At 42.9% G+C, this 21986-nt stretch overlaps 2 protein-coding genes across 2 annotated transcripts; both read right to left on the minus strand.

Moving 5' to 3' along the window:
- Positions 1 to 4625: 4625 nt before the first annotated feature.
- Positions 4626 to 12509, minus strand: lrrc31 (leucine rich repeat containing 31). Its single transcript, XM_087846510.1, has 10 exons — positions 12256 to 12509; positions 9544 to 9741; positions 8792 to 8935; positions 8388 to 8555; positions 8015 to 8179; positions 6664 to 6846; positions 6388 to 6555; positions 6145 to 6309; positions 5860 to 6015; positions 4626 to 5599 (listed from the first exon to the last, which is right to left on the minus strand). The coding sequence occupies exons 1-10, from the start codon at positions 12266 to 12268 to the stop codon at positions 5211 to 5213; spliced, it is 1749 nt and encodes a 582-aa protein (XP_087702636.1). The 5' UTR covers positions 12269 to 12509; the 3' UTR covers positions 4626 to 5210.
- A 1281-nt stretch (positions 12510 to 13790) lies between these two features.
- Positions 13791 to 21658, minus strand: eif2s3 (eukaryotic translation initiation factor 2, subunit 3 gamma). Its single transcript, XM_087846524.1, has 12 exons — positions 21553 to 21658; positions 20446 to 20509; positions 20240 to 20367; positions 18507 to 18628; positions 18221 to 18315; positions 17811 to 17969; positions 17179 to 17313; positions 17003 to 17097; positions 16765 to 16909; positions 14552 to 14721; positions 14290 to 14462; positions 13791 to 14181 (listed from the first exon to the last, which is right to left on the minus strand). Exons 1-12 carry the CDS (start codon positions 21619 to 21621, stop codon positions 14118 to 14120), a joined length of 1419 nt encoding a protein of 472 aa, XP_087702650.1. The 5' UTR covers positions 21622 to 21658; the 3' UTR covers positions 13791 to 14117.
- Between the last annotated feature and the right edge of the window lie 328 nt (positions 21659 to 21986).

Raw genomic sequence — 21986 nt, forward strand, 5'->3', positions numbered from 1 at the left:
TGGTGGAGATGTTCTGAGGGTGAGGCGGTCCTGTGTGGTCTGAGCTCTCCACTGCAAACCTCGGACAGGAACAGAAACTGCAAGACAGACATAAACACTTCTTTTACACACACTTTGATGGCCTAACCTCTGTGTTTTTTACATTAATGTGTTTACGTGTGATGTACATGACTATTGTGCATCTGACTCAGTGTTTGATATTGTAAAGCAAAGTCAATAACAGCAAAAATTTAATATTTTACTTTTTATTTCTGTCGCCCTCCTGCATCAATCCCAGAATCACCCACACCCTTTACCACATTTGCTTACTTTAGAGACTCCAGACACCAGGAAGTGGGAGTAATTTCTCTTATAATAAGATACGGTAATCTTTCTGATAATAGGTGAGATTGCTTTTAAATATGGAAACGAGGGTAGTCACAAGAAGTTTGAGAGGCACAACTCAGACAGAAGAGGAGACAGAGAAAAGCCACGTGGATAGGAGCTACTCTCCGAGCTAAGGTTAGCCACAGAGGGCACGGATGCAGACGAGCCCAGCCTCCTGAACATCCCGAAAGAGCTTCGTGACTTTAGGAAAGACAACAACAAACAACATGCACATATTAGACGAGGGTTAAGAAGAGTTGATGCTAGAATGGAAGAGGCAGAGGGGCGATTCGACGAGACTGAGACGGTGCTACAGTTGTTTATTTTATTCATAAACTTCACTATTTCATTAATTATTTCATGGTTTCTTTGCATCTTCATCTGTAGTACTTACACATCGGTGTATGCTCCTTGTGTTTGCTTACATTAAAATACCAGCACTAATGACCAGAGCATACAAATGCAGCTTTTCATATTTGACAATATATTTTGAAAGCACAAGACAAATCACAAACAGTTTTCAATGTAGGTTTGGTTTTTTATTTGGTTTTATTTTTCAATTCTATATTTGATGGTGATGTGATGCTATATTACATGTTTTTAAGATTCAGTTGAATTTAATATTTGTAATATAGCATCAAATCACAACCGTCTCCTCAAGTTGCTTTATACTGTAAGATAGAGACCCTACAGTAGCAGCAAGAAAACCCCAATTAATTAATAATCCCTTATGAGCAAGCACTTGGCGACAGTGGGGAGGAAAAACTACCTGTAACAGGCAGAAACCTCCGGCAGAACCAGGCTCAGAAGGGACGGCCATCTGCCTCGGCCGGTGGGGGGTGATGGTAACGATAATACGAGGAGACACGATGAAGAATATTTCTCAGTCTAATTAAAGTCGAATGAAATAGTTTTAAAATAAAATATACCTCAGATGTTAACTCTGAGGCCAGACTGCTTTAAGATTTTAAAAGAGGTATTTGAAAAAAATCAAGATGACAATTTAGTCATCAGTACTGCCTTTAAAGCAGCTTCTTAAAAGCTTTTAACACTGCTGAAAAAAACCTGGCAAGTTTGGATTTCTTTGGAGGATTCATGAAGACACTTAGATTCTTTCTTATGATCTTCCTAATAATGTCGTCAAAAGATGAATCTTCTGACAACATTACATCGAAGAACTTGTCTGCAGATCCAAACTCCTTGATAAGACCTTTAGCTGTGTCCTTGGCTAACTTATTCATGTTATTTTTAAGAATTTCCAGGGATTCGATGTATCTCATTTCAGAAAGTACCAAATCTGTCAGATGGTTGATAACCAACTCTAATTTTTCTCGATCCAGAAGATTTCTGGCATTTTTGTGCAAATTTCGTGCGATTCTTGTGGCTAGAAGAGGACTAAATAGGTTGGAAATGAGCTTAGCATGAATTGACACTAATGTTTCTGACAGTTCTTCCTCTGGGTTTTCAGAGGTTGCTGGCTGACTTTGACCCTCTGTGGGTTCAGTGTCAGAGACTGATGCCTGATTACCGAGATTCCTTGCTAGGTGCTTCAGAATAGTGTCGTCAAAAGATGAATCTTCTGATATCATTACATCGAAGAACTTGTCTGCAGATCCAAACTCCTTGATAAGGCCTTCAGCTGTGGCCTTGACTAATTTAACCCTGTTATTTTTAAGAATTTCCATGGATTCGGTGCATCTCACTTCAGAAAGTACCAAATCTGTCAGATGGTTGATAACTAACTCTAATTTTTCTGGATCCAGAAGATCTCTGGTATTTTTGTGCAAATTTAGTGCGATTCTTGTGGCTAGAAGAGTACTAAATTGATTGGCAATGAGCTTAGCATGAATTGACACTAATGTTTCTGACAGTTCTTCCTCTGGGTTTTCAGAGGTTGCTGGCTGACTTTGACCCTCTGTGGGTTCAGTGTGAGACACTGATGCCTGATCACCGAGATTCATTGCTAGGTGCTTCAGAATAGTGTCGTCAAAAGATGAATCTTCTGATATCATTACATCGAAGAACTTGTCTGCAGATCCAAACTCCTTGATAAGGCCTTCAGCTGTGGCCTTGACTAATTTAACCCTGTTATTTTTAAGAATTTCCAGGGATTCGGTGCATCTATCTTCAGAAAGTACCAAATCTGTCAGATGGTTGATAACTAAGTCTAATTTTTCTGGATCCAGAAGATTTCTGGTATTTTTGTGCAAATTTAGTGCGATTCTTGTGGCTAGAAGAGTACTAAATTGATTGGCAATGAGCTTAGCATGAATTGACACTAATGTTTCTGACAGTTCTTCCTCTGGGTTTTCAGAGGTTGCTGGCTGACTTTGACCCTCTGTGGGGTCAGTGTCAGAGACTGATGCCTGATTACCGAGATTCATTGCTAGGTGCTTCAGAATAGTGTCGTCAAAAGATGAATCTTCTGAAATCATTACATCGAAGAACTTGTCTGCAGATCCAAACTCCTTGATAAGGCCTTCAGCTGTGGCCTTGACTAATTTAACCCTGTTATTTTTAAGAATTTCCAGGGATTCGGTGCATCTATCTTCAGAAAGTACCAACTCTGTCAGATGGTTGATAACTAAGTCTAATTTTTCTGGATCCAGAAGATTTCTGGTATTTTTGTGCAAATTTAATGCGATTCTTGTGGCTAGAAGAGTACTAAATTGATCGGCAATGAGCTTAGCATGAATTGAAACTAATGTTTCTGACAGTTCTTCCTCTGGGTTTTCAGAGGTTGCTGGCTGACTTTGACCCTCTGTGGGGTCGGTGTCAGAGACTGATGCCTGATCACTGCTTGTATTTGAATTAATGGGGGTAGGGGTTCTAACAGTGGATAAAGACATTGTCAATGACTTACTTTCGCTACAATTACTTTGGAAATCCGTTTTCAGAAAGCTTTCAGAAAGGGAAGATCGCGGTCTGTACATTTAACGTACGACAACTAAAAATGCAAAATGCAAGATTCAGGTATAAAGCCGCTGTTTCACCCCTATTTAGGGACTCAAGTGGAGGTCACGTGCTGCAAGATCAAAGGCACGTACTGTGACATCAAAGCAGAAAGGAACTGAGCTGTGTGACGTCATGCCGCGAGCGTTCACCTACATGCGCGTGCACACAAGTGAGCGATCACTAATAAATCACAGACGCATCAACGTCGGTGTTGTCAAACTTTCAATCATACCTGCAGCCAGTTCTTTGAAGCTCTCAAATGGGTTGAACGGCGGCTGTTTTCCACCATCATCGCAGAGCATTCCTCCAGCAGGTCCAACGCCTGATTCAACAAAAGCCGCGATTCCGGCAGCTGTGCTCCGAAGCAGTTTGCTAATGTGATGGCTAACTAGCTAATGTGATGGCTAACTAGCTAATGTGATGGCTAACTAGCTAAAGAATCCTAACATATATGAGGTACTTAAAAAACAAAGGGAACGAAGGAGGAGGAGGAGAAGTGGAGACATCGATCTGACTGATTGGTTCATCTGAGGCTCTCAGTGGGTGCATGTGCATGTAACTACAGGTGCATGTAACTACAGGTGCATGTAACTACAGGTGCATGTAACTACAGAGATAAACCACACAGTTTATCCCTGTGGAAAGAAAATTACCACCATGAAGCAGCCAAAAAGACGACAACAAAGTTACAGTGGGGACAGACCCTTTAGCTGTGACCAGTGTGGGAAGTCTTTTAATCAAATTAGTCACTTAAAAACACATCAGCTCATCCATGCTGGAGTTAGACCATTCAGCTGTGGCGAGTGTGGAAAGTCTCAGACTGTGACAAGCGACTCGCCTACACGACCACATAGTTCGCTCTTTCTAACAGTTTTTTATCCGGTTGCTTGTTCGTACACTACTCGGTTGCTTTTCAGCTGCAACCCCACACACAACAACAACCTCAGGTCCCGATACGTCTTATGCAGGGGAGGCGTGATGAACTGATGGAGCTGCAGTCTGTCAGCCTCCCCTGCAGCTGCGCCACAAACCACTCCCCGCTGCACAGACCCCATCTGGGAAACTGGTTCCAGAGCCTGAGCATTGTGTTGAAGCAAGCTACATTGTATCTAATCAGTATCTCTGATTCTGTTCCCATGTCCCGATTGTAATCAAACGGCAACGAAAAGCATTAAACCGTCTGTCAGCTGAGTTGTTGTGGCATGAATGTTCATCATGAATTGTTGAAAGATTGTAGCAACAAAGTCTTTTAAGTATTTTTGTAATGGCTGAACGCAGTTTTTGCACAATTGAAAACGAGTGGGAGATGTAACAAAGGTGAATCTTTATTTAGGCTGTTGTCTGACTGCAGAATTACAAAGTCCATGAAATGAGGAGCCAAGTGCAGAATGATAAAGTTCATGAGATTAAAAAGCAAATTAATTCCACTGTCCTTCATAAACAGAAGACACCACCATTTAAACACAAAAAGCCAACAAAACAGGTGATCAATGACAATGAGAGAGGAGAGGGACGTAAAACTAAACATGAAATGTTTCTGACAGTTGACCGCCAAAATAAAATGGGAGATATCCAGTGTGAATATCGAACTCAACAGGGAAACAGACACAGGGATAAACCCCACGGAATAAAGACTCCAAACATGCTCAAGAATAAAAGAAGAGTATTAAACGATACCGTAAACACCTAACAAAGAATTCAACATTGTAAAACTCAAGGTCAGTCCCGGAGGACCCGTCCCAGCTGGTCACATTGTACAAATGTTTGGACAAATTTACTTGTAATCAGAAGGTTTTTCAGACCTGATTGCGTTTTTCTTCCCTAGTGCTCTTTTGAAATCTCTGTGATGATTTTTAATTTGAGATCAGATAACTCAGGCTTTCTGCTCCCTACTCCTCAGGCTGACTCTCTTCCAGGCTCTCCTGACTGTTCCCTTTACATGCTGATGATGTGTCTTGTAAATCTGGATCCCATTCCAGCAGGACGCTCCTCTTCTTCAGACAGTACCTCAGCTGCTCTCCCTCCTGACAGTCAGCTGTCCACCTCTGCACGGCCAGTCGAGCCAGCGCCGGCATTTGAGGCAGAGCTCGGAGCAGAGCGGGCAGCCAGGCTGAGCACGGAGCAGAGGTTGAAGGTCGCAAACTGACATCCACGTCTTCCAGAGAGCCCAGACCTCCTGCTGCAAACAGACTGCACCAACCGTTGTCTCCCACCGAGCTGTTGTAGGACAGATCCAGTGCACGGAGTGAGGAGAGACAGCCCCGTCTGCACACGGCAGCTGCACAGAGGAAGAGGACCCATTGATAACTGATCACTTTATGCCTGTTCACTTTACTGTTTTGTTCACAATGTTTCTGATGGAGACAAAAATAACACGACAACGTTTTATACGACAGCTACAGATGCTGAAAGCATGAAATAAATGAAAGAAATATCAATTTCCTTCAGGCTTTACTTGTCTTTATATACATTTATGTAGCCTAATGATCCACTACAGACCAGAAAAGAAAAAGTATAATGTCATTGTGTGTTAGTTACCCAGATGTTGCATGTCATCAGTAGTGAGCTCGCAGCTGCAAAGACGGAGCTCGCTGACGACTGATGGCTGCAGAGCATCCAGCAGGAGCGCCAAGTGACCGCCAACCACTTTACACCAGGAAATATCCACCGTGCGCAGATAGGGCACCGCCAGGGCTGATGCATAAACACAAAGTTTCACCATTTCAGGCTAGAGGGTGGAAGAGGTATTCAGGGAGAATGACTTGAAGGAAAACTTCTACAACTAAACAAGTGTGTGTGTGTGTGTGTGTGTGTGTGTGTTACCCAGAGCAGTGAAGGACTCGTTGCTCAGGTAGCAGCTGTTGAATGGCAGCCGCCTCATTTGTGTCACAGGGAGGGCGGAGACCAGCGAGTGGACCACGCCTCCCACTTCCTTATTGGATGACACATCAAGCTCCGTCAGTGCAGTGAGAGAGGGCAGCACCTGGACTGAAAAACAACGAGTCACATGACTGCTGCAGCGTGCATGTGATTACTGTCCGGCAGGTGAGATTCGTAGCAACTCACTCAGAGCCTCTAGATCATCTCGCGTGAGGCAACACAGGTGGAGGTCGAGTCTCTCCAGGTGTGTGACGTGAGCCAGGTGAAAGGTGAGGCGGCTCAGTCCACCAGCTAGAAGTTTGTTACAGGACAGGTCCAGCTCTCCCACAGAGGGGAGGCAACGGAGTGAACCACCTGCAGACAACCAGAGGTGTGGTTTTTTTTAAATTTACCCCTCCGAGACTCTTATAGGACATAAAACAAAAGTAGCAATAAAAAGGAAAAATCCAGAGATCTTTGTACCGAGAGCATCAAGGCTGTCAGGCGTTAGACCGCAGGCCTGCAGTCGAAGCGTGGTGAGGGAGGTGGCGTGAGAGAGAGAGCTGACCAATTCCCTGAAGCCACCAGTGTCCACTTCCTGTGTGAGCTGAGCATTACAAGAGACGTCCAGCACACAGAGTCTGGGCAGAGCAGCCACCATTCCTCCTGAGAGATTTATGAACAGGAAAACCTCATCCATACAAATGTATCAACGAAGAGACAGCAAAAAAACAGACAAGAAAATAATAAAACACCAACTGTTAACTGTTAAAATGGATCCAAACTGCTGCTCCTTATGTTCTCTTCTATAATATAACTATACATCTAACTAATAATGAGGTCGGTGTAGGTAAACTAATCTTCAGCCCGCTTTAGGCACTCAGATTCAGTCTTTTTACCCTTGAGTCTTTGGCTACGTCCACACGTACACGGGTATTTTTGAAAACGGAGATTTAAATAATCCCGTCCACAGGTAAAGGCAGAAATGAAGGAAAACGCTGCTAGGAACATGCCAAAGCAGCAGGTGGCGATATATTCCTAACCGTGTAGAAATGTTGGCCAATCAGAAGTCTAGAAGCCTCGGTGGGAAATAGTAAACAAGGATGGGGCATAGAAGCAGAACCGAGTCATATGTGTGGAGGGACAGTAACTGTGTGTGTATATGTAAGCATTTAAACACTGCAGAGACAATTAACAGTAACAGTATTGTAGAAATTCATTTCACCGAAACAATAACGTGGCGCACAGTGTGATGTCAAAAAAGGCGCACACCTTTGACGCTGCGTTTTCTGCATTTTCTCCGTTTTTCTCGTCCACACGTAAATGCAAAAACTGAGTTTTCAAAAATATCCACCCTGGCAGGCGTTTTTAAAAAATTTTCAGTGTTTCGTTTTCAGTGACCAAAAACGCCGTTTACGTGTGGACGAAAGGTGCAAACGCATAGAAAAATCTGCGTTTTCAAAAATACCCGGGTACGTGTGGACGTAGACTTTATCATCTCACAGAGAGAGGATATTCCTTATATGGTCATCGTTACCTCATAAAGTAAACAGAGTTCAGATAAATTAGCTAAAGCTATCCTCTCAAGACAGAATTTTTTTTCTGTGAGTTAGTTTGAAATTTCTCTGTGAGCCAGTAAATCAAAATGAATGATCAAAGCTGTAAAACTGAGGGCTTATGCACAGTGGATGAACTGTAGGGGTGAAGCACAGCCCAATATAAGATAAAGAAGGATTATTTTGAATATAAATCACGAAAAGCTACTCTATTCTATTCTACTTGAGGAATAAATCTATGGAGCTCGAAATGTGCTCCATAGATTTGAAGTTACTACCCAGCACTGTAGCATCGGCCGCAGTGAGCTGACAGGCCACCAGGTGGAGCTCCCTCAGTGATGGGTGAAGGTTCCCCAGCAGGCCTTGCAGACCACCGCCCCCAACGCCGCTGTTCCAGGACAAATCAAGAACTTCCAGAGCAGGGATGTAGCTGAGAGCTTCACCTGCACAAAACACGGAAAAATCCAACGACATGTGATGAGACAAAAGTTTTTCTGTCAAGGCAAGAGTGTGAACCATTCAGCAAAGCCTCATGGGAGCTGTAGTGAGGAAGGAAATCAAGCAAAAATAACTTGATTGCATAAAGAGGTTGTTCTGTTATAGCTATAAATAAGAATAAATAAAGCAGAGTGTCTGCACTGAAAATCCCACCAAGAGCAACGACGTCTTCGCTATTTAGCCTGCAGCTGCAGAGCCTCAGCGTCCTGACCTCGCCCACGTGTTGCAGATGAGACGTCAGAGCCGTCAGGGATCCACCGATCAACTCGTTCCAGGAGATGTCCATCTCTTCCACCTGGGGGAGGAACTGCAGCAACGTTGCTGAGAAGAAACGGCAAGAAAAACATCTGTCTGCCTTTCTGCCAGCTGACGCCTTACAATGAAGTCACATTACTTTATTCAGACTTAATTTTAGATGCTCCGCCTCTTGAAATGAAGCTGCATCAACTAACTGTCTGCTGGGCTCCGTTGCGTTTGTGCCTTTGGGAGTATTTTTAATGCAGTTATCTGACAGATACCATGTCCGTCTTGTGTGACAGGTATGTGCGTTTTTGTACCAAGCTCCAGCAGGTCTGTAGCCGTCAGATCACAGTGAGCCAAACTGAGGCTCCTGCTGTCGGCTTTCTTCCCGAGTCTCTTCAGGAAAACACACACTCGACCCCAGCCGACGTCCCGCTCACTCTCTGCTGACGCTGCAAAGCCTGAAACACACGATACACACCCACAGGGCTTAGCATGTCACTGTAAACTGATTTTCCACAGTAAACTCTATTTTCTTGAGCTCTGTATTTTGTTTCTGAACCTCTGATTTTACACACCTTTTTTTAAAAAAAATAAATAAAGCAACCTCTTTACGCTTTCCTCTCTAAAAACTAGGACATGTTTGAAATACTAGGATTTTTCTCTCTTTTAAATGATCTTTTAAGTCACTTTCTCTTAAAAAGACTGCAGTACTGTGAATACAGAATGGTTGCTTCTCCTAAACAGACTGGTTCTTAAACAGCTTTTCTAGTTGAGCAATTAAAGTGCTTCATTTTTTTCTTCACGTAAAGGCTTTCTATCTGACATTTACACTCCAATGGATGCAATCGGAGCGCAGCTTGGGGTTAGCATCTATCCCGAGGATATTTGGCATGCAGACCGGAGCAGTCAGGGCTCAAACCACCAACCTTCTGATGAGTAGATGTCCTGCTCTACCTTTCGACCTACAGCTGCCCCAGACTCCTGGGGCCCTCAGTGTAACCTTCAACTAAACACCCATTAAAAAAAATCTAAGTTAAAATCTCGTGCTGCTTTGAACAGTACAAACCTGAGTTCGGTCCTCTGTCCTCTTTCATCTCAGATTCTCCGTCCTCGGGGATCCCCGGCCGGTCCGAGGTCCACGACAGGAAGCGTCCTAACGGCTTCCTGTCTGTGGCGGTGCGCTTCCTGCGGATCTGACTCATGATCACATCAAGAGGGGAACCTTTCCACCTGCTGCCACTGCCGTCCCGCCCCCGCTGACCATCTAATCAATGATAGGAGGAGAGAAAAGTTGAGTCTCGTCAAAAGTCACAGTTTGACATTTGTGATTATTTAAGGGATGAGCGATGGATGGGGTTAGCTATAAATCCTGTGGTGTATGGACTGGTTCAAGCGACATACCTGTCCCTATAAAAACACTGAACCGCCTCTTCAGATACCAAATTAAATTACCAATTCAAAACGAAGAGAAATCATCATCATTACAGTGGTTTTGATTCCTATGTGCATATTTACAGGTTTATTAAATTATAATTAATGTGAAAATATCTATTTATGACTTGCAGGGTCAGAAAGTAGAGACGTATTCTGTTCTTCCTTATTTTCTGTCACATGTATCCTGTTCCTGTGTTAAACCTGCTGATAAAGAGGTCGGTGTGTGTAAAGTAACACCTGAGGGCCAAAAGTTCACACTGATCCAAAAACACTCAGTTTCGCACAGTTTTTTCAACTCTCTCTCTGTATGATGTAATAGAGAGGAGATACGCAGATACAGAAGCTTCACCCATTTCCAGCTTACGAGCAGGAGCCAATCAGAAGTAAGCTGGCTTGAAGGGGGAGGGGTTTAATTGGTTTTGTTATAGATAGCCAATGAACTGATGCGTTCACCAAAGCCCAGTAAAGGCTAAAGAAGGGTTATTTTGAGCTGCCAGTCATGCCAAACTACTCTAGTGTAGTGGAATAAAAAATTGTGCTGGAAGCAGAATTGGTCCAACTTAAATATGAAGTAAGAACAAGTAAAAACAGGGATACTGAAAGTATGCAGCGTGGTGCAGGTGTGCGCAAGTGTTTGAATGCACTACCCGCTTATATGAGCCTCTTCACTAAGTTTTCAGTTGCTGTCTTATTTGCTCCTTTAGGAGTCCCCACAGAGGATCTGGATATCCGCTGGTTTTACTTTAGATATGTAAGTTTAATTTGATGCTGAATTTTTTTGTAGTAGAGCTGAAGGATTATGACTTTGACTTAGTACAGAATCTACCACTGCTACTTACAGTGTTGGGAAGGTTACTTTTAAAATGTATTCCACTACAGATTACAGAACACATGCCCCAAAATGTATTTTGTAACGTATTCCGTTACGTTACTCAATGAGAATAACGTATTCTGAATACTTTTGATTATTTAATATATTATGCTGTTTAGAACTACATGAATGTGATTTATTACTGTTACTGAAGGTCCGCAGCTCCGAACCGTAGTAAAGGGACCTCTGGCTAATACCTCGGTTCCGTGTAGGTTCGTAGCTGAAAACTAGCTTTACTTTGTTGTCTGGGTCAACTTTGCTAGCGAGAGACAGAGAGAGGCGTTGAAAGGCTGCTCCAACAGAACTTATTGTTTCGGAGGAAAACACGAACACGGTGTACAGTCGAGTCTTAATAGCTTACTTACAACTGGGCTCGTCAGGCTCTCTTCTTGGCTGCAGTGGTTATTATAATATTTACATGCTTCTAGCTCTGGTTTCTGCTCAATGATAACTCATACTTTTCCACTCTCCTTTTTCTCCCTCCTCGCGCTCACAGGCACATAACGTGTATGGCAGTCCATTCTCCCTGCAGCACGGACTACACTGCCCATGAGGCTACATTCTTTAGGGCTATACCTGTAGCATTCTGCCTATTAGCTTAGCACAACAACAACAAAAAAAGGCCTCTCTCACCCAGGAAACACGCAGTCGCAAAGAGAGCGCGCTCACCATGTAACCATGGCAACCGTAACGCTGCCGCCTGGAACAACAGAACGTAGCTGTCAAACAAAACCCAAACAGTCCTGACCCGCCACAATATGAAACAGGGAAGTACCGCCGTGTAATCTATTTATTTCAACAAAGTAACTGTATTCTAAATACCACCTTTTTAAACGGTAACTGTAACGGAATACAGTTACTCATATTTTGTATTTTAAATACGTAACGGCGGTACATGTATTCCGTTACTCCCCAACACTGGCTACTTGTTTCTACACTAAAACAGTTTATCGATACAAAAACTGCAGACAATTTTCATGCAGTGCGTGTGTAGTGAAGCACAGAGCTAACTATTTAAAAGAATACATGAATGAATATCTTTATTGTCATTGTCGCTTGAACAGCTAATTTAAAACAAACATGCTGCCTCCAACTCGTAACAATAATCCCGGGAAAGCACCTGCCTAACATAGTGTTGAAACAAGGTGTTACTATTTATTATACTGCTTAGGAAAAAGCTCGCAAATGGCCTGAAATGGTCAGAGTACTGAGATTAAACATTAACTTTTTGGTAATTAGCTATACCTTCCTGTATTGCCGGTCCTGTTAAACTAGTCAATGCTTAAAACTTTGGCACATAAAAATAACCCTGCAGTGAAATTAGAGCCATGAAAAACCTCCAACGAGCTAGTTTAGGTGTTTGAATCAGCAGCAATAAAAGATGGATTCAGAGGAAGAATTATAAGCTTTCAGGATAAAAATCAGGGTTTGTGGTTTAATTGTTGATGTACTGAACAGCAGAAGTCCTCTTACCTGCAGACTCCATAATCTGAAGACAAAACACAAACAAACTATTGAAAATATAATAGATATATATCGGGTGTGTTTTTATGAGTCAGTCGTGACTCGCTGACGGTCAGTTTGGAGAAAAACATAACAAGAAAAAACAAACAAACAAACGACTCTCCCTAAACTCTGCACTGAGTCTGAATCACCCCCGCAGGATCCATAAAGTCCAACAATTCGGCGTTTTCCTCAATCACTCCTTCTACTCCTCTCTGCGCTGAGACAGAGAGACTGCCACCTGCGTGACGTCACGTCCCGTGCTCGTCAGGTGGATCAACCCGGAAGCGCGACACCACCTTCGGTAAATTGTTGGCATAGAAGCCATTAAAATGCAAATATTTATACACAGACCGTGGAGGTCAGTTTGAGAATATTTTGAAAATAAAAGCATACAATACAAAAATATAAACATTTAAAATTTTAAAAGGGAGTTTGTTCAAGTTCAAAAACTACTAAAAATAAATCATAGAGGTCTATGTATTCGTATATGCTGATATCCATCTTTTGCTAGGTGTTTGCGTTATAATTAGATCAAATGGCCTAATTATACTTGGTAAACTTGTAACTGGAATGATGTCATTTCTGATCCGTTTATATTACCCGCATCTTTGGGAATATAAACCTTATATAAACCCAGCTTTTATAATGTGGTAACATTAAAAAAAAAAAAAGTAGTCGTTTAGAAGAATTATTAAAGCCGAATTAACCATGAACAGATTTTTTTTGATCTGCAACACGACGTGTGCAGAAAAGTATCACTGAACTACTGCTAACCTTAAAAAAAACCTTTAAAACTTAAAGATTCTTAGGCGAGGTCTGAGCGTCCCATGATGCATTGCCTCAATACGGCATTGCACATCGCCTCCTAATTATATAAAAGTAATTCATCATTGTATGGAATATACTACTGTTAGGTTTTAAAGGGTATTTTAAGCAATTCTAACATCTGTAGCATCTGCACTGAGGCGGGAGGTCGACCCGTTCAGAACTCGCTTGACAATGATTAAGATTTTAGGATTTCTATACAGATGAACAAATTCCCGCAATTCATCAGCGCGATTAAAGGTTCAAAGCATTAAGAAACTGTTCATATTTATTCTGCATAGTTTGTATTGCTTTTAAACTAACTCCCACACGTTTTCCAACGCTTTTTGACCTAGGGGGGTATTTTCAACCCCTGACGGCAATTTCAAAGGGCAAAATGACGTTTCATTTTTAAATTTAATTCGGACCTCTAACAGCCATTCATACAATGAATGGACCAGTGTCTACTTTTAATAGTTTGTTGTTGTTGTTTTTTTAAATTTGTAAGCTCTCTGGGACGACACAAAGTTTTTAATTTTATTATCACATAAAACAAAGAAAAGGGGGACAATCAAAAATCTTTAAAAAGAAAAAAAAAGCATTTTTATTTTATTTTTATTACAATTTGGTCAAAATTAAAACTTATCCACTAAGTAGTTTCCCTGTAACAGCAAGAATGATGCTCAAAGACGACCTGGTTCCTTCCAAATTGATTTTATTCCACCTGTAATCTGAGGTTAGTACAGATCATCTCCAAACAGACTCCTGGTTTCTGGAGTTTTGTTACGACAGTCTGAAGCGCCTCCTCCCTTCCTGAGTCCTCCTTCATCTCCAGCAGGAAGCAGAAGTTCAGAGCTCGACCTTCGCGTGTCGCTGCAGAGGAAGAGGAGCAGAGCGAGGAAGCGTCTTCAAACCGCCGATATGTCCGTGTTCATTTCCCCTCCCTCCTCCGTGTGGGGAACAAATAAAAAAAAAAAAAAAACAGAAAAGAAGAGAAGAGTGTGGTGGCCATGCGTTTGATAGTTTCAGTCGTCATCCACTGTGGGTGTGATGGTCACGCCTCTCCTGATTTGTCCCCAACCAATCAGACTGCAAGGAAGACAGAGAGAGAGAGTTACACATCAGGAGGCGTGTCTCTGACACTGCAGCCAGAAACATCTGTGCAAACACCACACACATCTCCGCCCTCGCTCTTACCGCCAGTGTTTCTCCACACGTCTGCTCAGAGCGATCTTCTCTCCGACCTCTGTGCACACCGGGTTAGTCAGCACGATTTTGGCCAGATCAGCTTTGACCGCACTGACACGGCCGCCTGTCGACAGCGAGCCGATGTTCACCATCAGCACCTCGTTCTTGGACAGTTTCTGAACCTGCAGGTCAGGAAGACAGTCGGGCTGTTAATACCAAAGTCTGAGAAGCTCACACATCTTTTCTCCCTTTCCCACAAGGCATTGCTCACCTTAGCAGCCTTCTTGTCTCCCTCCGTGCGGACTCCAAGCAGCCTCCTGAGCAGGAAATAGGAGATCTCAAGCTCAGTGAAGATCTCCGGGAGCGCTCCGACGGCGCCTAGCACCTGACCGACCATACGATCTGCTCGGCACAGCGTCGGGTCGATTTTGGTACCCACACCTGCACAAAACACATAGTTTACTCACGACTTCTCCACCATTTGGCTTGGTGCTGTAGTGACCAACTCATAAACATGATGAAGGGGATGGTGGTAAGTTTTGGGAGGACCAGGTCAAAGCTTAACACCGTTTCCATGCGGGGAGAGTAAGTGAAGGCGGTGAGGAGCTACAAATACCTGGGTGTTCACCTGGACTGGTGATGTAGCACCAAGGCTGTTTACTGTGAAGAACAGATATAACTCTACTTCCTGAGGAAACATTTCTTTTAAAAAAAATACAGCACTTTTTGTTGCGGCCATCTTTTGGCGCAGCATCACAGCCGGTGACACCAGGAAGCCAAACAGGACAGTTCAGGTCAAACAGCTCGAGAGAGTTTATCAGCAGGAGGCTCCTTAGACTCTCTGGTAGTAAGAACAGATGCAGGACCGCCGTTTCTTAATTCAGTTTTTTATATTTGTTATCTTTTATCTTGTAGTATTGCAGCTTGCGTGTGTGTGTACTCTGGCTTTTATTTATAAAATGTTGTGTGTTTTTAATAATCTGTATTTGCAGTACTGCAGTCTTTTTAAGAGGTTTAATAAAATAAACAGACCTAACTAACCAACACCAAAAGATAGGAAATCAACCCACCAACCAAGACAACCCAAACCTAACTAACACTACCTCTAATAACCAACCGACTATAACCCAACCCAACTCTAACCCTCCAAACCCAAAAGAAAACCAAACAATTAACAACCAACCAAAACAACCTAGTAGGGCTGATCCATATCATACCATTCACGATAATACCGGTGTAATGTTGGGCAACCATAAGAAAATGAAATATTGCGATAGAATATGGGTAAAACGTGCATGTGCACTGCCTTTGTTTACATACGCACATGGCAGTGACGCAGAATGAGAAGAGCGAAAGTGGATCGTTGAATGAACCAGAACTGGTTTGTTAAAATGCTGCAACTTCAGTGGTGTGGAACTGGTTTAGCTTTCGTCCCTCAGATACACAACAAAGCACTATTTTTGGTAGCGCATGCTAGCGGGCCGTCGTTATTACCGTGTTGTTTGGAAAATACGGCACACTTAAAATCAATCCTTTGATTTTTCTGAAAGTCGACAGAGCCCCTTATAATCCCGTGTGTCTTATGTATGAACTCTGGTTTTGTTTACTGACCTCAAAACGATTTTATGTGCACGGCGCTCGAAAATCTGTCAAATGTTTCAGTACGACTTTGCTAAGCTCTGAAGCCGCACCGCTTGATGGATTGTCGGAGCATTACGGCTATCGTAGGAGGAGCCTCGCGGAGTGATACGTACTGTGCTTCAACATAATGTTACTGTATTGTGTGTGTTTAACCTCTTTTTAAGTTTTGTGGATATTACACATGGTTATGCTGAGGATATGTCGGCCAGTTTCCACTGGAAACGCCTTTTGGTTGAACTGTCAGCAATGAATTTGCATTTACACTGTTAAATTTTTATAACTTTAATGCACATAAAACAGCTGCTTGTTTAAGTGAAAATACATTATTAGTGCAAAAAACCCATCAAAGTTGTGGAGTTGTAAAGTATTTTGTCTCGTGTCAGTTATATCGTTATTGCAAATTTTCAAATGTATATCGTGATAAATATTTTTGGTCATATCGCCCTGCTCTACAAACTAACCTTTACCAAACCAATAAAAACAACCATCCAATCAACAAGCCTACCTCCTAACCAACCAATTAAAACAAACCAACCACCACAAACTCTACCAGTACCATCTAAAAACCAACCAATTAAAATACAACAAAAAGAAAAAACCTCAACCTACATATCTGCCCAATGAAATCAAACCCAACCTACCACCTATAGCCTACACCAGCATTCCTGTCAAGTAAAAAGAAGCCAGAGATTAAACTCGACTCTTTCCCCCTGTTTTCTCACATATGTAATTGTTTGAATGTCTGAAACATGCATCTCTCACTATGATCACCAGCTTCTCTCTTTACAGCATAAAACTGTATTTACAGTGCAGTCAGGTAACAGAGCACAGAGTGCCTCTTACCGATGAGGCCTCCGGGAGCAGCGTACTGCAGATCGTTGTGCTCGGCGAACAGAGAGACGATCTTTGAGAAGATGGGTTTGCACATCAGCTTTCCCTCCTGGTCTTTGGACACAATACCTGGCCGCACCTCGATCTCCTGACCCACCTGGACACGCAGAGAAAGGCAGAGCAGAGTAAGGCGTTTGTCACTTCACACTGCTTCGAATCACCAATAATGTACTGATAAATACACTCTTACCTTGAGTACACCCTTAAGGATACTTCCTCCGGCCACACCTCCTTTCAGGTCGTCGACCTCACAGCCGGGTTTGTTCACATCAAAGGATCGAATGACTGAAACACAAAACACACAGAACATTAAAAAACAAAACACTTACATAAAAGAATCAATGTTTGCGTTTTTACTCGTCTTACCAATGAGTCTGGGCTCGGATGTGAAATCTCTGATGGGCACGGGGATCTTTTTGACGATGTACTCACAAACCACCTCGATGTTGTACTTCAGCTGGGCTGAGATGGGAATGATGGGAGCGCCCTCGGCCACTGTGCCTGCAGGAGGAACATTAAAAGCATTTTCACTCCAGAGTTCATCTAATTGTGTTTATGCTGCAGAGCGCTGCGTGGCAACGGAAAGAAAACCCTCAAACACACATACAAAAAATAAATAAATCCTTCATTTGGTCTTTCAAACCTTAAATGGGAGTGAAACTTAACTTAAAAAAATATATATCTTTGACATATATGTACAACAGAACTCACGCAGAGTTCGGCCAGTGTAAATTCTGTAAACCCTGGTTAAATATCGAAGTGTTTAAAGCTCCAGTGGGTCATATTCTGAGTGCGAGGGTGTATCATTTTAACTTTTTAATTATTCTATCATAAAAACCACACATGCATGCATGTTATATTAAAGGTTGCAGTGTTTCCTTTCCAGAAGTTAAAGTCTGGGAACCAACGGTGGTAAAATAAGAAGGCTAAGTTGATGCTAAACCGTCACACCTGAAATTCTAGAAATGGGCTACAAAATCTTTAAAGGGCTGACTGACCCTGCACGAAGGCCAGGATCTGCTCGTACTGCTCTTTCGCCTGGCTCTCCTTCACCAGGTCAATCTTGTTCTGCAGGATGAGGATGTGCTTCAGCTTCATGATCTCAATGGCGGCCAGATGCTCTGATGTCTGGGGCTGGGGACACGACTCGTTCCCAGCTGGCAGTTGAAGAGGACACAAAAACACAACGAGACAATTTTAATGTTTGGGGTCAGAGACGAACACGACGCTGACTTTCTAATGTCATTAATCCTGGTAAAAGCACGGTCTGTTATATCCACCTCCTCTTTATCTGAACAAGGATAAGTTACCTGATTAGAGCCACTACAAAGCCATTAAGGGGAAATGTGATAAAGACGAAACACTCTTTCGTAACACCGCAGCTTAATCAAAGTTTTCAGAGACCCACCAATCAGCAGGAGAGCTGCGTCCATAACGGCTGCTCCGTTCAACATAGTTGCCATCAAAATGTCGTGACCGGGACAGTCCACGAACGACACGTGTCTGTGAGGAAGAAGACAGCCAACATTTTACTTTATTTCTATTGTGCTCAAACATTCAATTTCTTCTCCAGAACAGAAAAGATCCCGAAAACATTTAGTTCACCATCAAAAAGTTGTTTTTTGTTTGAAGATTCAGAGGTTCAGCCTCTGCATAAATGATAAAATGCTTTGCCTGTTCCTATCCGGTCTTACCTGACCAGTTTGAAGTTGCCCTTGGTGCCACTGATGTCTGTGGGAAACTCGTCTGGAGTGCTGCTGCCACATGACCTGTAGCACTCTGGCCGGGGACAGCTGGGATCATCCAGCTTGTAGACCTACGACGTGTGGAAGAGAAGCAAAAAGGTGAACTCCTCATCAGCATCTGTGAACCGGCGTTCATTCAGGAGGGGGCAGAGCTACGTTTGAGATATTCAGCACACACAGCAGCTGCAGTTTTTATTGTGTTTAGCACTCAGTTTCACGTGACTACAAATACGATCTTTGTTTTGACTTCTTCTCTGTGACTCAAGCTCAAAGCTAAAAGGAACAACAACAGCACAACCAACAGTTCTTCCATATGTTCTACGCTGCCCCCTGGTGTCAACATGTAGAGAAACCCTTGGAAATCACCAAATTCAGCAAAATTATAAAGCAGAAAATTTCATCAGGGTGTCATTTGCTTACGCATATTTAGCATTTATACCATTTACACCTAGATGTTTTCCAAATAAGCAAACTAACACTCCATGATTGAGCTGATCATTGATCAGGTTTAAGCATTACTCACAGACCTAGATATCAGCTGGCAACCCCCCACCAACCAGTGGTCAATAAGGAAAATAAAGTGTATTCCTCATTATAAACCACCAAATTTGAGCACTTACTGGAGGACTGCAGACCAGAATGTAGGCCTATGTGACGGGGGCTTTTCTCACCCACCAAAGGCTCGTTTTAAGGCATGAAAACCGTGACATGTAGAAGGAGGTCTGCAGATTTCAATCCTACCCAACACGTTCTCCCACAGCGTCACATTTTACGCTAGGTGACAAATCGTCAACATATTACATTTTCAGCTACCCACCACGTTCCTAAATGACGACCTCGGAAAAATGAGGAAATATGAGAACCGTATGGACTCAATCTACACATGTTCGCTCTTTTTCTTCAAATCGCTTAGAAACACGCTATTTAACATCATTAAAGTCCTGGTTAAGCTCAGGAAAAAGGTTATGGTTAGGGCTAGGGATAAGGTTAGGTTTAGGGCTGGAACGTCTATTACCGCAGGAGCGTCATTGCACTGGATTTCGCCCATAACCCGCCACGTACCATAAGAACGCCGAAGGTCTCCTTTCGCGTTCCTCAGGAACGCCGCGGGACGTGACAAAACGTCGGCATGTTACGCCTCGGGAGTGAGAACGGGCTGTCCTACCAGTCCGCAGAGTTTAATCACCAATACTTTGGACCCGATTATACCCGTCGTTTCAGCAGGTCACGCACCTCTCGCTGTGGGTATCCTGGGATATTAAGTCAAACTCCAACTTAAACCCTTAAACTCTGAACCAACAAAAAGGCCTCTGAACAAGCCAAAAGTTCGATTTCATACAGAATGTCATCATTTTAACTGAGTAAAACAAAGCAGTTCTTTCAAAGATGGTGTTAGACTTTGAGATAAATGGCTTTAATCACTCCCAACCTGGAGAAACTGGGACCCACAATCAGCATTCTTACAGGCTTTCTCTTATCACAGACATTTATGCAAACGCACTGTTCCCTGTGGAAACAATTTGGATTGACAATAAAGTTAAATGTTTGTATTTGTAGCCTGTAGACGGGGAAGCTCACGTTTGAAAGAGTGAATCCTGAACGTACAAACTTCCACTGCTCTTTAATCTCAAACATTGAGGTCCAAAAATAACACAAACATCTGAGAAAATACACTCCCTCACCTTAGCGTTGGCATATCCAAGCTTGATGGTGATGTTCCTCTCCAGCTCATTCTTGAACCTGACTGTGTGCACGCCAGAAATAGCTTTCACTACTGTGGACTTTCCGTGGGCCACGTGACCGATGGTGCCTAAGAGAGAAGAAGGCGGAGGTCAAAACGTCTATCAAACTCTACAGAGACGTCAATCCGGTCAGCTGTCTCCCATACCGATATTGATGGTGGCCTGTCTGCTGATGATCTCCGGAGAGAGAGGTGTCAAGGTCGACACGTCCTGACAAAGAGAACAATTCAGGTTAATGACTCGTAATGCCAGGACCGACTGCATCAGAGCGAGCGGCGTGCTTAATCCCAAAGAACAACGAGGGGCAGCAGCTCACAGGAGGAAACAAAACCACCCGGGATTGTTCTCATAAAGCAACACAGAACAGCAACAATCCCTCAAGTACTCTACTTTACCAACATTATAACAGAAATCACTGGGAATTTTATTGTAGGAGTGTCTAAAGAAGCAGAGTTTCAGGTGATGACTGTGTCTGGTAACAAAGAGTTTGATGGCGACTACAATGTGTGAAGAGCACGAAAACAGGATTGTTTTAATGGACCAGGCCCTGATTACAGGTAAACAATAAGGTTTTGTTTCCCCTGTAGGACACATGCAGCACTACACGCAGTGTTTTTGTTCTCATCTCGTTAAGTCACAACTAACGAGAACTTATGTTGAACAAAGACTGATGTTATTTAGTATAAACACACGAAAAACACGCGGAAAGTCGTATCTTTGACCCACATTTTTTTGGTACCAATTTCCATTTATATAAAAGGTGAGAATATGAGCTACAACAATGTAAATCCAATGAGTTGGAATGAAAGCTTTACAAGCTCAGTGATGGTCTCTTTTTACAGCTTGGACTAACAAGAAGGATGCAAGTTTATAAAGGTGTTTTTATGCCGGACTAAACATTAAGAACCATTTTCTAGATTCTAGCAAAGATGTTGCTAACTCCGTGGAGCTAACTAAAATTAAACCGGGATAAACAGGCTTCAATAACGCTGATAACTATGAATATCAAATAAGTCTTTTAACGTGTGAATCGTGTTAAATGTGGCTGAAATAACGCTGTATTTCGGGCTGGAAGTGCAACGGGTCTGAGCTTTCCGCCCAGCCTGGGCCCTTGCGTCATGTGCCGGGTGGCGCAGCACCGGCATCCGTTACAATTCTCCCGGCCTTCTGTGACCGTTTTACCGAAACAACAGGCCACCGACAGCCGCCAACGTAAAACCACACTGTTGTAAGCACGATATACAAACACTTACCAGAGTACTGAGGTCCTGTTTGGCCAAGTGAGGCTGACCGAGCGTTGTGCCTGACTCGTCGCCCGCCATCTTGAAAGAAAAGGGAATGAATAAGGAGGCCCGGCCGAATGCCTGATCTATCGATTAAAGCTGCACTCCTCTTCGCCTAAAATGTTTTCCGACAAAATTAATTTTACTGCCTGGAAGCCTGGAAGAATTTATTACAGCTTTAGAAGCAGATGTGCGGTATGGGTTTTTTTTAGCGGTAACTTCCAGGTATAATTTTAAACTTAAGCGATCCGCCCAAGTAAAAGTGTAGTTGGGTCCTTTCTCGAGGGCTGATGCAACAACCGGAGCGGCTCTCAGTTTCTGCTGTAAATTTAAACCAGTTTAATAACCGCACACTGCTGCTGTTCGTATCTCATCAACAGCTGCTCATCAGGGAAACGGACATG

The sequence above is a fragment of the Neolamprologus brichardi genome, chromosome 9, assembly GCF_056152115.1.
Source record: "Neolamprologus brichardi isolate AB-2024 chromosome 9, ASM5615211v1, whole genome shotgun sequence".
In the NCBI taxonomy this organism is placed as follows: Eukaryota; Metazoa; Chordata; class Actinopteri; order Cichliformes; family Cichlidae; genus Neolamprologus; species Neolamprologus brichardi.